Source organism: Leucoraja erinacea, chromosome 2 (assembly GCF_028641065.1).
Source record: "Leucoraja erinacea ecotype New England chromosome 2, Leri_hhj_1, whole genome shotgun sequence".
Taxonomy (NCBI): Eukaryota; Metazoa; Chordata; class Chondrichthyes; order Rajiformes; family Rajidae; genus Leucoraja; species Leucoraja erinaceus.
The window spans coordinates 94,385,144-94,401,148 of NC_073378.1; the positions used below are offsets into that span (position 1 = coordinate 94,385,144).

At 41.4% G+C, this 16,005-nt stretch overlaps 1 protein-coding gene across 1 annotated transcript in view; it reads right to left on the reverse strand.

Annotated features, from left to right (window-relative positions):
• Nucleotides 1-16,005, reverse strand: part of LOC129705912 (ATP-dependent translocase ABCB1-like) — a 51,063-nt gene that overhangs the window by 20,190 nt on the left and 14,868 nt on the right. Inside the window, exons 6-11 of the mRNA XM_055649837.1 lie at nt 12,949-13,019; nt 4,794-4,991; nt 3,795-3,941; nt 2,677-2,781; nt 2,420-2,497; nt 27-110 (exon numbers count right to left, since the gene is read on the reverse strand). Coding sequence (XP_055505812.1) covers nt 27-110; nt 2,420-2,497; nt 2,677-2,781; nt 3,795-3,941; nt 4,794-4,991; nt 12,949-13,019 — 683 coding nt within the window. The remainder of the gene's footprint in view (nt 1-26; nt 111-2,419; nt 2,498-2,676; nt 2,782-3,794; nt 3,942-4,793; nt 4,992-12,948; nt 13,020-16,005) is intronic.

Here is a 16,005-nt window from a genome sequence, read left to right on the forward strand (position 1 = left end):
ATCTGCACAAACATGATGTCACTTACCCCTTTAACCTGTGAAGCATCTGTAGCCAAACGAGTTAGTAGCACACCAACATTATTCTTTTGATCATCAAACCAACCAATCTCCTAGTGTTAGGATAAATTGAGTGATAATTAAATTCAAACTATTAAACAATAAGGTTTAATAAAAATCTACAGAATCTCAGACTGGAATCATTGCATATTCCATGTGAATTATCTCCCTTTAACTGATATCTATGATTTTACCAGTATGTGGATCATTCAGACATGCATCTATTCCCACACAAAAGATCTCAGTGGAAATGTCCCCAACCGAAGAATTATTAAACATTTGCAGGTTTTCCCAGTTTACGACAAGCTTTCTTCCTGCAAACTGTTCATAGGCTGAACTGTTCACAAGTCGGAAGTGCAGCCGCAAACCAAGTTCTCAGCTGGCAAAGGATGGCCACAGAGGACATTTACTTATAAAAGGTGGTTCATGGCAAAGAGTATAAATCATGGTTCACAAAAGGTCTACTTACTCCACATTTGTTGGGCCCCTCAATGGATTTTGCTTTGCCAGTAGAGAGGCGTGGACCAATTTTGACATTTTGACATTGTGTTTTGCAGGTCACAGCAAATGGTATTGTGGTGTTTTTAATGGCTAATGCATGTTTGTGTTTGCCTTATGTAGTTCAGCATTGTCAGTTATTTCAGTTGGTCCTGTGTACCACAGGTGCCAGTGGTCAAAGTCGACAAATCGATCAGGTTATCCAATGGAGTTTAGTTTAGTTCAGTTTAGATAGAAGAAGATAGAATGCCTTTTGTTGTCATTCAAACAGACAAGGTTTGAACAAAATTTCATTTCTGCAATCATGACATTACAAAAAAACCAAGACACACACTTACACAATTTACACAAACATCCAACACAGTGAATCTCCAACACCTCCTCACTGTGATGGAAGGCAAAAGTCTTATCTCTTCCCTTTGTTCTTCTCTCGTGGTCCAGCAGTCCAACTGCAGCGTCAGGGCGACTGGGGCTCACGATGTTAAAGCCCCCGGCGGGCGATGGTAAGTCCCGCAGCCGTTAAGCCACGCGGGGCGATGTTAGGCCTCGCTCAGAGTCATTTAAACCGTGCAATTCCGGCAGGAGAAGTTGCCATTGCGGGAGCTCGAAAAGTGGTCTCCCACCAGGGGCCTGCGAGCTCCCGATGCTCCAGTCCAGCGGGCCTGTGGCCGGAGCCTCTGAAGCTCCAAAGACGAGTTGCAGCAGTGCAGTGCCACCACAGCTCTCCCCACTCCAAAGTCAGCCAGCATGGCGAGCCCGCAGGCTCCGCGACTGGAGCCCTCAGGTTGGTTTCGGTTGGAGGCCGCCACCGCCGAATTCTGAATAAGTCTCCAAAAAGACACATCTGCTTCCCATAGGAAGATTATCTAAAGTTTATTCTCATCCATATGCCCCTGATTATGATCATATTGATGCGACCTGTGCCTATAGATTCTCATTAAAATTGAACATCCCAAATTATTCAATAATAGTCTAAAATGTCCATTTGAAATAGTGTTCCAGAAAGCAAAGTGACTTCAAGAAAACTGGGTATGTTATTTTTCCAATGATTGGTAATAGTTTGTATTAAAATATATATTAATTGCTACATTTCTCCATGTTAACATTAGGGGCCGTACAGTTGCTGCCTTACAGCGACACAGTCCCAGGTTCGATTCTGACTATGGGTGCTGTGTACAGAGTTTGTAAGTTCTCTCTGTGACTACGTGGGATGCTTCGGTTTCCGCACATATTCCCAAAATGTGCAGGTTTGGAGGTTAATTGCCTCTGTAAATTACCTCTAAAGTGCAGGATGTTAGTGGGATAACATAGAATTACTGTACAGGTGATGGATGGTTGGCAGAGTGTGCTGAAGGATCTGTTTTTACGCTGTATCTCTAAACTAAACTAAGTTTAAAACTCGATTTTATCTACTCACTTCCAGGTAGGCACAAATACCATTTGATAGAGTGAACAGATTCTACAAGACCAAGTTGCACACCAGCAAAACTCCATTTTCCAGACATTTGATCATTCACTTATCCCATCTATATCACATTGTAACTTTCTTTTAGTCACATCACAATTTACTTCTTTGCTCCAAGTCAACTATTAGAGTCTGAAGAAGGCTCTCGACCTAAAACGTCAGCTGTCCATGTTCTCCAGAGATGCTGCCTAACCGGCTGAGTTACTCCAGAATTTGTGTCCAATTGTAAAAAGTTAATTCCCCAAATTTCAGGAATATGAAAGTTTAGGGAATCTCCAACAACTTGCACAAATTCCAATGTTTACAGATACTTGATGTGTGTCTGAGATATTTATAGATGAATAATTCACAGTTATACTTTGCACTTCTGTCCTATCAGGAATTAGAAGAGCTACCCACCTGTTGTAACATTGCTTTAAATGATAATGCACACAGCCTCATTGTAAGGATTTCCCCAGATTTTCCAAACATGTAACCCTTGAAGATTTCAAAAGAAAAACTATAATTAGAATATTAGATGAGCATGTAGCTTTTGTGTTCTCATGACTTCCGAAGGCAACATTCATACTAGCAAGTGGAATGGTTATAATTTTGCAATTTGATATTATGTGTGAACACAGGAAGCCAAAGTGCTTCTATTCTTTTTGGTCACTCACCTGTATACAGTGACACAACAATATGAGAGTTCCCAGACCTAGGAAAATCAAGGAAAATATAGAAGCCCTCTGCTGTTTTTGTTCAGGGTCAGTGATTGCAAATACCTAGATGAAGGAATAAAACAAAGATGTTATTAAGGCAGTGTTTTTTACAACTTTTCAGCATTAATCAGCCAATTGTAAGGGAAACAGTTAAAACGGCAGGTTGATGATATTTACCTCTAGGCCCAGCAGTACTACAAATTTTAGTGAATATCAATGATTAAGGCATCAGGCATTATGAACATTGTTAGACCTAAAGAGATTAAATCCAGGAACTCCGATAAAGAGGAAGAGATAAGGGTAATGTTTGGTGTAGGAAAGAACTGTAGATGCTGGTTTACACCGAAGATGGACACAACAAGGTGGACTAACAGAGCAGTTTGGGCAGCATCTCTGGAGAAAAGGAATATGTGACATTTTGGGTTGGGACACTTCCTCAGACATTGTCATTGGTTAGTACTTGGTGGCATCAGTTGGAGCCAACAAGATAAGATTAACAGCCATGGACAGAACAGTTTCACCTCTTTTAAGATGTATATTAAAAAAAATATCTGTCAAATTGAGAGAGCTTACCCTGGCATTTTCTCACATAGGCCTTTGTATTTCATGGATTAGTCCATAGGTCTGGACTCCAAATAACGTATAAAATACTGTTGTGTATAATTAAAAGTGGCAACTTGTTGGCATGCGCCGTCTTCGACACTAACTATGTAATGACCAAACACGGTCTAATCATTTAAAAGTTTGGTCAAAGGGTAGTATTGGGCAGTAAAATTGAGAGAGTACTCCAGTTTTCCATTAAAACATTGTAATGAATTTTCTCCCTTCATCGGAGAAGATAGGTCCAATATTTTGCATCTAATCTGAAGATAGCACCATTGACTATATAGCATTGTTGTGTGGCCCACAATCATATGGGTCTTAAAAATTTGGCTCATAGGATGAGTTTTTACCTTAATGTTAAAATGATTGTTGTTATCATATTCCTAGGTAAATGTTGACTATATATAGTCCATTTAATTAGGTTTATAACTTCAAATCTTTGACTTTATTGAGTGCATAAAAACAAATCTCACCCCAATAATCCGTGAAAGCACCGCACCAAATGCTACTGGTACACCACCACCTACAATGGCTGAGAGGATTCCAATTACAACATATGGCCACTCGGTTTTGTTCAGAGCAAGGATTTGTAGAAATGAAACTTCTGCTAAATCTTTTTCCTATAAAAATTCCAGAAATAAAACAATATAATTAAATCATTCCAGGATAGATGTGAGAATAAGGGCATATAGTTTAAAAGCCGTTCCTCTATTATCTGAGGAGGAAAGAACTATGTCAGATTTGACATCGTTAATATACATTAGGAAATGCAGCAGTCGTAATACTGATCGTGGTTAATGTCCCAATTTATTTACCTCCAGTCCAATAAAACAACCTTTCATTTCTGCATTCTGTTCCTGGAAAAAAGTTACTATAAGCCCTTTTAATTATGTGGCCAATCTTGATGACAAGACAAAATATGCAGTATAATATTAAATGCATTTTGTACAGTATGTCCATTATACCAAAGCAAACAAACTTGACTCATCAACCCTCTGATACCTCACCAAAAAACTCTAACATGATTTACCATGTTGAATTTACATGATAAGACCATGTTGAATTTCTCTATGCAATCCATACTTGTTCAAGTGACTTTTAATTCCATCCCTGACTATTATTTTAGAACTGTCCGCACTACCATCAATAAACGGACGGGTCTGTAGTTACTCGGTTTATCAAGTACCTTTCCTTGAACAAGAATGCAACAGTTGGGGTTAACGGTCCTCAGTGACCACTCCTGTATTTATGGATGTTTGGAAGATTATAGACATAGCCCTTCCAATTTCTTTCATAACTTCCCTCCATACCCAAGGACATACAGTACCTTGTTGGACCAGGTTATTTATCTATTTTAGCTGTAACTTGCACCTCATTTTTATTGTTAGTTTTATGTGTACACAGCCAATATATAAACATTTATATTAAATGTTTGCCATATTGAAATTCACATATATAAATTCAGTTCTAACCGAATTGTTTGCTTCGTCATTGTTCTCTGTTTCTTTTGATTCAGAGGAAGCAATTTTTTGAAGTTTCTTGCTTGATGTTCTTCTGAAACTGCTCCTGCTCATTATCTGCATGCTTTTGACTTCATCGTTCTCCAGTTCATTCACATTCTCCAAAGCATTGCCTCTTTCTTCAGCACAATCACCCATCTTATTTGAACTCTGAAAGATGAGGAAAAAGAAAATATTTCTTAAGATTTCTGATTAACTTAAATGCTGTCACTTAAGTGCTAAAAAATTGACACCTTTGTCATGTAGCGAAGTTGGGCAAGATGAATTTCAAAGGCCTTGCATTATCAACAAGTTAAAATCACTCAAGATAGTCCGAAAGGAAGGACATTAGTTTGAAGGATGTGGAATCGGTATGGGTAGAGCTGCGAAACACTAAGGGGCAGAAAACGCTGGTGGGTGTTGTGTACAGGCCACCTAACAGTAGTAGTGAAGTTGGAGATGGTATCAAACAGGAAATTAGAAATACGTGCGACAAAGGCAAAACAGTTATAATGGGTGACTTCAATCTACATATAGATTGGGTGAATCAAATTGGCAGGGGTGCTGAGGAAGAAGATTTCTTGGAATGTATGCGGGATAGTTATCTAAATCAACATGTAGAGGAACCAACGAGAGAGCTGGCTATTTTAGACTGGGTATTGAGTAATGAGGAAGGGTTAGTTAGCAATCTTGTTGTACGTGCCCCCTTGGGCAAGAGTGACCATAATATGGTTGAGTTCTTCATTTGGATGGAGAGTGACATTGTTAATTCAGAAACAATGGTTCTGAACTTAAAGAAAGGTAACTCTGAAGGTATGAGACGTGAATTGGCCAATTAATTCTAAAAGGGTTGACGGTGGATATGCAATGGAAGACATTTAAAGACTGCATGGATGAACTACAAAAATTGTTCATCCCAGTTTGGCAAAAGAATAAATCAGGGAAGGTAGTACATCCGTGGATAACAAGGGAAATCAGGGATAGTATCAAAGCAAAGGATGATGCGTACAAATTAGCCAGAAAAAGCAGCATACCGGAGGACTGGGAGAAATTCAGAGACCAGCAGAGGAGGACAAAGGGCTTAATTAGGAAAGGAAAAATAGATTATGAAAGAAAACTGGCAGGGAACATAAAAACTGACTGCAAATGTTTTTATAGATATGTGAAAAGAAAGAGATTAGTTAAAACAAATGTAGGTCCCTTGCAGTCAGAAACAGGTGAGTTGATCATGGGGAACAAGGATATGGTGGACCAATTGAATAACTACTTTGGTTCCGTCTTCACTAAGGAAGACATAAATAATCTGCCGGAAATAGCAGGGGACCGCGGGTCAAAGGAGTTGGAGGAATTGAGTGAAATCCAGGTTAGCCGGGAAGTGGTGTTGGGTAAATTGAATGGATTAAAGGCCGATAAATCCCCAGAGCCAGATAGGCTGCATCCCAGAGTACTTAAGGAAGTAGCTCCAGAAATAGTGGATGCATTAGTAATAATCTTTCAAAACTCTTTAGATTCTGGAGTAGTTCCTGAGGATTGGCGGGTAGCAAACGTAACCCCACTTTTTAAGAAGGGAGGGAGAGAGAAAACAGGGAATTATAGACCAGTTAGTCTAACATCGGTAGTGGGGAAACTGCTAGAGTCAGTTATTAAAGATGGGATAGCAGCACATTTGGAAAGTGGAAATCATTGGACAAAGTCAGCATGGATTTACGAAAGGTAAATCATGTCTGACGAATCTTATAGAAGTTTTCGATGATGTAACTAATAGTGTGGATAGGGGAGAACCAGTGGATGTGGTGTATCTGGACTTCCAGAAGGCTTTTGACAAGGTCCAACATAAGAGATTAGCATACAAACTTAAAGCACACGGCATTGGAGGTTCAGTATTGATGTGGATAGAGAACTGGCTGGCAAACAGGAAGCAAAGAGTAGAAGTAAACAAGTCCTTTTCACAATGGCAGGCAGTGACTAGTAGGGTACCACAAGGTTCAGTGCTGGGACCCCAGCTATTTACAATATATATTAATGATCTGGATGAGGGAATTGAAGGCAATATCTCCAAATTTGCGGATGACACTAAGTTGGGGGGCAGTGTTAGCTGTGAGGAGGATGCTAGGAGACTGCAAGGTGACTTGGATAGGCTGGGTGAGTGGGCAAATGTTTGGCAGACGCAGTATAATGTGGATAAACATGAGGTTATCCATTTTGGTGGCAAAAACAGGAAAGCAGACTATTATCTAAATGGTGGCCGACTAGGAAAATGGGAGATGCAGCGAGACCTGGGTGTCATGGTACACCAGTCATTGAAAGTAGGCATGCAGGTGCAGCAGGCAGTGAAGAAAGCAAGAGTCAAGAGTCAAGAGTCAATTTAATTGTCATTTGGACCCCTGGAGGTCCAAACGAAATGCCGTTTCTGCAGCCATACATTACACACAAATAGACCCCAGACACAACATAATTACATTTTACATAAACATCCATCACATAGCTGTGATGGAAGGCCAAAAAAACTTATCTCTCCACTGCACTCTCCCCCCCCCCCCCGATGTCAGAGTCAAAGTCAAAGCCCCCGGCTGGCGATGGCGATTGTCCCGCGGCCATTGAAGCCACGCCGGGTTGTGCGAGGTCGCACACCGGGTCTTGGTGTTAGAGCCCCCGGTGTGCGCTCGCAAAGTCCCGCGGCCATTCCAAGCCGCGCGGGGCAGTGGTGTCAGGCCCCGCTCCAGGAGCTCTTCAACCCCGCAACTCGGGCGGGAGAATTCGCCGTTGCAGGAGCCCCGAAAAGCGGTCTCCCTCCAGGAATCCGCGGGCTCCCGGTGCCGCCGTCCGCAGACCCGCAGTAGCAGCCTTCGCATCGGCAGCAGCAGCAGCAGCAGCAGCAGCGGCAGCAGCAGCAGCAGCGCTCCTCCACCGCTCCACCCGCTCCGGTCTCGGCCCGCTCCGCGACGGCAACGGTGAGTCGGCACCAGAGTCCCCGGCTTCTTCCCGTTGGAGGCCGCTCCTCGTTGCGGCCTCAACGACACCTGAGACCCGACGAGAAAAGGTCGGGTCTCCAGTGCAGGGAGAGATTCAAAAGTCCCCCCCCCCCCCCCCCTCCCACCCCACCCCCCCCCGCCCCCCCACACACACACCCCAACATAAAATAACAAAAACTACATAAAAACACAGACAAAAAATAATAAAACGCGGACAGGCTGCAGAGGCCGCTGCTGGCCAGAGCCGCGCCACCTACCGACGCGGTAGGCGGGCCGAGACCGGAGCGGGTGGAGCGGTGGAGGAGCGAATGGTATGTTAGCTTTCATAGCAAAAGGATTTGAGTATAGGAGCAGGGAGGTTCTACTGAAGTTGTACAGGGTCTTGGTGAGACCACACCTGGAGTATTGTGTACAGTTTTGGTCTCCAAATCTGAGGAAGGACATTATTGCCATAGAGGGAGTGCAGAGAAGGTTCACCAGACTGATTTCTGGGATGTCAGGACCGTCTTATGAAGAAAGACTAGATAGACTTGGTTTATACTCTCTAGAATTTAGGAGATTGAGAGGGGATCTTATAGAAACTTACAAAATTCTTAAGGGGTTGGACAGGCTAGATGCAGGAAGATTGCTCCCGATGTTGGGGAAGTCCAGGACAAGGGGTCACAGTTTAAGGATAAGGGGGAAATCCTTTAAAACCGAAATGAGAAGAACTTTTTTCACACAGAGAGTGGTGAATCTCTGGAACTCTCTGCCACAGAGGGTAGTCGAGGCCAGTTCATTGGCTATATTTAAGAGGGAGTTAGATGTGGCCCTTGTGGCTAAGGGGATCAGAGGGTATGGAGAGAAGGCAGGTACGGGATACTGAGTTGGATGATCAGCCATGATCATATTGAATGGCAGTTATTAAAGGTGCAGGCTCGAGTGACTGGGCCAAATGGCCTACTCCTGCACTTCTAATCTCTTTCTATGTTTCTAGTCACCTGCCCTCAAGAAGTGTTGATTCCAGATTTTAATCTACTTGGTAGAGAAGGCAGCAACAAAACCTTTCCAAAGCTAGTGGGAGGTCATATCTTACAAGTCAGGTTATATTTGTAATCTGTGCACTCTTTCTTAACATGCAATCCTATTGAGAAACTGCTTTCTTAACATGCAATCCTATTGAGAAACTGCAGTGAATGTCCCAGCAAGTATAAACAATGGAGGATTAAATCATGGCCAGACAAGATCTATTATGTCTTCATAAAAGTATTGGCATACAGCATATTCGAAGAGGTAGTTATTCATTTTGCAAGACACCACACTTAAACTATTGATACATTAAAACATTTAAATGGTGTGTCTGTGATGTTGCTGAGAAGCAGCCACACCACATAGTAATTCTGTCTAATAAACATCACTTATTTTTACAATTTTTACAAATTGTCACTCATAATGTGGTTTCAATACTTTAACAAACAATAAACATACAGTGTTGAATCTCCACTGCAGCTTAAAGCAATAACTTCTATTAATACAGAAAAGAAAATGTGCAAAAGAAATATCGGGAGGATCTTGGCAGAAGTGTACTGGCACAGAAATAGCTCCACAAAATAAAGAGGTGACAGGCAAGGCAGAAAAACTCTGGTCAGAAGTGAGTTTTAAAGTGCCTCCAAAGGGAGAAGATAGAATGGAAGGTATACCAGTGGATAAGGCCAAGCCATATGCTGGGGAAAAAAAGGAAAGGGGAGAGTAGAAAGAATGCAAGGTTCTTGTAGGATTTTGGGTTTAAATAAATTCAAGATGCAAGGAGAGCCAAGGACAGAGAATATTTAAAATTTAAGATGATAATTTTTAATTTGAGGCTTTGTTAGGCTGTTCATGCTGCTGCTACAAACACTTAAGAATGTTGCCATATGCATGTAATCCTTAATCTATTCATAATTTATGAACAGACAAAGAACGGCATTGCTTAGTAAATCAAACTGCATTTTGCTCATTAATTTTGCGTAGTTTGAATTAAGGGTTATAGTTACAGCAGAGATTTTACACATACAGATATGAGATTTTGAAAAGGTTAATAGTGCGCAGTGATGGAAATAGGGGAGCATGTAGGGGGACGGCGTTCCCCTAGTTTTCAATTTCCAGCTCGGGTTTCATGAGTTCTGCAGAAAGATTTGAGTCGTTTATCACTTTGTTCACCTCAGACGAAAACGATTTGTTAACTGCCACTGTTAGCACTTGTTAGCAGCCAGTATTTAACAGTAGTTATACAATGTGTCGTCAATACAATGATCCACATTCCTCAGTAAATGTAATTGTGTTTTGACCATGTATTAATGACACCGCATTCCTTTGAATAAAATTCAAGGGAGAATTTCTTAAGTTCACTCTCAGGGCTACTGGACCGCGAGCACAGGCTCAGGTAAAGTCATGTTATTTTATTATTCCACATTATTTTATTTGCCTCCCTGCCACCATGCCTCCATGCCTGCCTGCCTCTCTGCTTCCGTGCCTCTCTGCCTCTGTGCCTCTCTGTATCTCTCCCCTCTCTCCCTGCTCTCGAAAACTCGCTGAGGTATTTTGGAAGGTATTTTGGAGAAATGAGATGCATAAAATGTGCACATTTAAAAAATCAGGGTTCAGATATACAAACCTTCAAAAGCAAATGATATGCTACATTTTCAAATGGGAAATAATGCTTAAGAAGCTAATAGAAAACATATAAATCATTGGTTGTGCCATAGTTAGAATATTGTGTTCAATTTTTGTGGAACAATATTTCCTTCAACTAACAAAAATAATGAATAATTAGTCCGAGTTAGTCAATTAGTTAATGGTGCAGAAACGCTTGGCTAGCAGTCACCGTTGAATGGTATTCGATATACTAGTTAAGAGGGAGAAGGACAAGTCACAAACAAGGCTCTAGATTTAAGTAAACTTTGGGAAAGTGAGGCAGAAGACTAGACTATGCAGAGCATTGACAAACAATGTGAAATGTTCCAAGATGTTCTCGGTAATAGACCTATACATTTTGAATTGAATTGAAATTATTTGTCATTCAAAAATGAATGAAAATAAATGAATGTTATCCCTAACAACTAAGTTCAGGTAGACAGTAACATGTATAAGGGAGAGCCAGTGGATGTAGGGTACCTGGACTTTCAGAAAACCTTTGATAGGGTCCCACACAGGAGATTCGTGGGCAAAATGGTATTGGTGGTAGGGTATTAACATGGTAGAAAATTGGTTGGCAGACAGGAAACAAAGAGTAGGAATTAATGGTTCCCTTTCAGAATGGCAGGTAGTGACTAGTGGGGTGCCTCAAGGCTTGGTGCTGGGACAGCAGCTATTCACAATATATATTAATGATTTAGATGAATGAATTAAAAGTAATGTTAGCAAATTTGCAGATGACACAAAGCTGGATGGCAGTGTGAACTGTGAAGAGGGTGCTCTGAGGATGCAGGGTGATTTGGACAAATGGGTGAGTGGGTAGATCCATTGCAGATGCAGTATAATGTGGATAAATGTGAGGTTATCCACTTTAGTGGCAAGAACAAGAGGCAGATTATCATCTGAATGGCAGGTAGACACCAAATGCTGGAGTAACTCAGCGGGTCAGGCAGTATCTCTGGAGCAAAGGAATGGGTGACGGGAGAGAATTCCAGAGGTTCACCACTCTCTGTGTAAAAAATGTTTTTCTCATCTCAGTCCTAAAAGTTTTCCCATTTATCCTTAAACTGTGACCCCTTGTTCTGGACTTCCCCAACATCGGGAACAATCTTCCTGCATCTAGCCTGTCCAACCCCTTAAGAATTTTGTAAGTTTCTATAAGATCCCCCCTCAATCTTCTAAATTCTAGAAGCCATGACCAAAGCAAAGATACTCGAGCGGAGACAGAAGCCGGTTATGGAAACGGCGCTGAAGATTACCCATGACCCTACTACGTCTTTGTCATCGAGTGGACTATCTTGCTCCTCTATAGGATCTTTGGTTTCCAGTCTCCATGAGGAAAGTGGCGCTGTAAGGGCAGTCCACTTCTTTCACCAGCTAATTGGAACATTTCCCAATTCCATAATGACTGTCCAAGAACTTGGCCCTCATCAGACCTGGCGACTCTCCACCGTATATGGAGTCCACCTCCTGGACGCTCAACTCATGGGCCACTCGCTCTTTCCTGAAGTGGATATCAAACAGCTGGCGGGACTGTGGTGGAACGCGAACTCCCAGTCAAAGTAGCGAATGCGGTTGTTTACAACGTGGTATCTTGGTCCACGTGGCTCGAACTGGAGGGGGTCGTAGGTTTGAAACTTCTGTCGAGGTCTCAGCGAGGAGTAGTTGGGATCCGATTCCGTCCTTTGGATCTCTCTCGCTCTCTCACTCCCTCTCTCTCACCTCGGCAATCCCGGAATCTTTTGCCGTTTTGCAGGGACGGCTGCATCTGCGGTTCCTTCTTGTTGGGGGGGGGGGGGGGGGGAGCCCTGGCCCGTGGCGGCTCCTGGTCCATTCCCTCCACGGGTGCTGCCTGGCTCGCTGAGTTCCTCCAACACTCTGTGTTTTTTCTTTGGCTCTGGAGTTGAAGGTGCACACGGGGGGGCTGGGGTGGCTCAGCGGGACAGGCGGCGGCTCTGGGGAGTGGGTGGCGTTTCGGGTCGAGACCCTTCTGCAGACAATCACAAGTACTCTCACCAACGAGAGTTTAGTTCAGTCTGAAGAAGGGTCTTCTCTCCAGAGTCGCTGCCTGTCCCACTGAGTTACTCCAGCTTTATGTCTAACTTCAATTTGAAGTGTTAATAAAAAACACAGAGTGCTGGAGGAACTCAGTGGGCTAGGCGGCATCTGAGGAGGGGGAGAGGGGGGGGGGAGAGGGGGGGGGAGAGGGGGGGGAAGTTAGAGAGGGGGAGAGCGGGGGAGAGATGCAAGAAAGCAGCTATGACATATAATACACAATAAACTATATTATAAATACACAATAAACCAGTTATGCATTCTTGTACTCTTACATGGATATGACTTGACCCAAGACTGGCATTTCAACCATTAAGAGAAAGTCATGAAAGTCTCCTCGGATTTCCCATTTCCTTCACATATTAATAGTTTATACGCCGATCATACAGCTGTATCAGTCATAGAAGAACAAATCAACAAAGATGGTTTGGTTGCAGTTTACTGCTTACCTGCTGCATTACAAGGGAATAATAAATGCCCTTCTTGTCCATGAGTTCACTGTGAATACCTTGTTCAGTAACTACTCCATTGGAAAAGACAGCAATGGTATCAGCAGTACTGATTGTTGAGAGGCGATGGGCAATCACGATTGTTGTACGACCTGCACTGGCCTGTAATGAAAAGGTGATCAGAAGGATGATCTAAATCTTGTTCACAATGGTTGGAAACATTGAAATATTACATTTGGGGAATCGCATTGCTTGTTAATGAAAGTCTTTGGTTTACATGCTTTGAAATTTGACTATTAACATAAGAAATCCCATTGTTTGCGATTTCACTACTTATCGTAAAGTGGAGTCAAAGGATGTTAGAGATGTTAAGTATGTTAAGTTGTTATACATTAATAATCATGTGGCATAATCTTGAACTAATTGTATTAAGACAAATTACTAGAATCACCTATAGCCTTTCTAAAGCATTGTTAAAGCATTGTGAAAGCATAAAACATAACATGAAACTGATGGACCAGATACAAGAAAGCTTCCAAACTGGAGTGGTCCAGCCATAACCTTGGAAAGCAGTCTTGTCCTTTATATTTCAGGCATAATCATTCTTTAGAATTGATTGAACACTTGGACATTCTCTATTCTGCTGAAAGCTGCATGTGTGCCACCCCTGGACATGACAGCAAAGAAGGAGACCATTTGGCTGGCATTTCTGCTATTAAAAGGTTCTATTGCGAATAGAAAATAACCTCTTAGGTTTCCCATTTCCTTAACATAGTAATTTGCAAACAACTTAAACAAACATATCAGTCACAGAACAAAATAAACAAAGCTGATTTGCTTACAGTTTACAGCTACATGCTGCATTACAAGGGAATAGTAGATGCCCTTCTTGTCCATGAACTCACTGTGAATTCCAGTTCTAGTTCTATACACCATCCCTTTTTCTGCAGCTTTGTAATTTTTAATCTGCCATTTATAGATATTCAATTCTCTCTTGAATCACACTTTAGAAGCTGCCTCTACCACATAACAGGCAGTGCATCCCGATTCCTCCACAACTTTCACCAAAATGTATTTCTGCATGTCACTCTCAATTCCCTTCTGCTTTATATCGGTGACCTCTATCCTTGACTCCATTGCCAAAGAGAACAGACTCCCACTATCCACTCTGCTCAGACTCCTTATTATTTTATGTTCTACACTCAAATCCCCTCAGCCTCTCATTCTCCTCTATTAGAGAAAACGCTCCCAGTCACTCCAATCGATTTTTGTAACCGTATCACTCATTCCAGGAACTATTCTCATAGATGTTTTAGATCTTCTCCATCCCTTCACTTTCTTTCAATAATGTGGTGATAAGAATGAAACATTATGCAACAGATGAGGCTGGAGCATTATTTTATAAAGTTCACACTATGTCTCTATTGATAAAGCCTGGAAATCCTTCTCAACTCCAAATATTTCCCTTCAGAATTGTAACCGAAAAATGTAGATATCTCGGAGTTTACGTGACTAGAAAATACACCTCTCTATTTAAAACAAATTTCCCACCACTAGTCACTAAACTATATGCCTACAATCAATTCTGGAAAACACTAATTATTTCACTTAGAGGTCGAGTAAATGCCATAAAGATGACCTTCCTTCCACAACCTATATTTATTTCAATCAATACCGATATATATCCCTAAAAGTAAAAAAAAATAAAAATTGATTCCACTATTACTAACTTCATTTGGAACTACAAAACTCACAGAATACATAAAAGACATTTGTGCAAATCCAAAGAAAATTCCCCCCTTGTCTAACACCATTGCTAACCCCAAATGGGGCTGAGACCCTATTACCCCATTTTATTTGCATAGTCTGGTGGGCATACTAGTAGGACAGAATTCTAACAATGTATTTAGGCACCCCTCTTTGACTCATTTTACCAAACAGCTTTCTGTGATTAACACGGTCAAAGGCTTTGGAAGCATCAATAAAGCACATAAGGATTGATGAGTTTTTGCCTCTATATTTGTTTACAATCTCCTTTAGGGCATATATGCATAAGTCAGTGCCATGTTTAGCTTTGAAGCTTTAGCTTTAGCTCTTCCTAAATTTCTTTTCTACTACTGGGCGACTGGCATTAAAAATATAATTTTCTGGTTGGACGATACATGTCAACAGGTAAATTGGTTAAAAATGGAGAGGGAAGATTGTTTGCCTTTGTGATGAATGTGATGAAATAATTATAATTCCATTAGTAAAAGGGATGATGCACCTCAAACAGATTATTTGATCTTTATCATGTGGAAGTTGCTTCACACTAACAGGCTGCAACATTTTCTAAATAAAGCAACAATAGTATGGGACATTATTTAAGGTGTTCTTGGAAGATATAATAACATTTCTTACCTTTGAAACTATTAACAGCCTTACTTCCTGAGGAATATAACTGATTACCAAAAGGAGAATGAGTAATTGAGGGACCTTTCATATATTCCTGTTCTTTTGCTAGAATGCTCAATTGGTTAAATCAGTTTGGATTTATTTTACATTATATTGCTCAGATATCATTAAAATAATTGTTTATCTCCACCTTCAACAAATTCCTATTAAATTAATTGTACTTTTTATATGATAGTCAAGGCATTAAAACAGCTACAATTGAACACAACAGAATAAAATTAATTAAAATTCTTAAATGGAGCATTGTATAGTACTGTATATGGGGACACAGGAGATAGTGGAATCTGGAGCTAAAAATGAGCTGGTGGAGGGACTCGGTGCATCAAGCAGCATCCGTGGAGCCAAAATAATTTTTGATGCTTCAGGTCGACCCTACATTGAGGCTAAGAATATAAAGGAGAGATAGACAGCATGAACAGGTGAAGGGGAAGGGAGTAGCTAGGTGGATTCAGGTGAAGAGAGTTTGAAGGGTATATGGAGACAGGTGAAGAAGGGTACAGTAATGATCGCAACACAGGTTGGGAGGTGAAAACTGGAGACAAAAAAGGACTTAGACCTGTGGGTTCTCTGTTTCTCCCCTACTCTTTCCATTCATCCACCTTA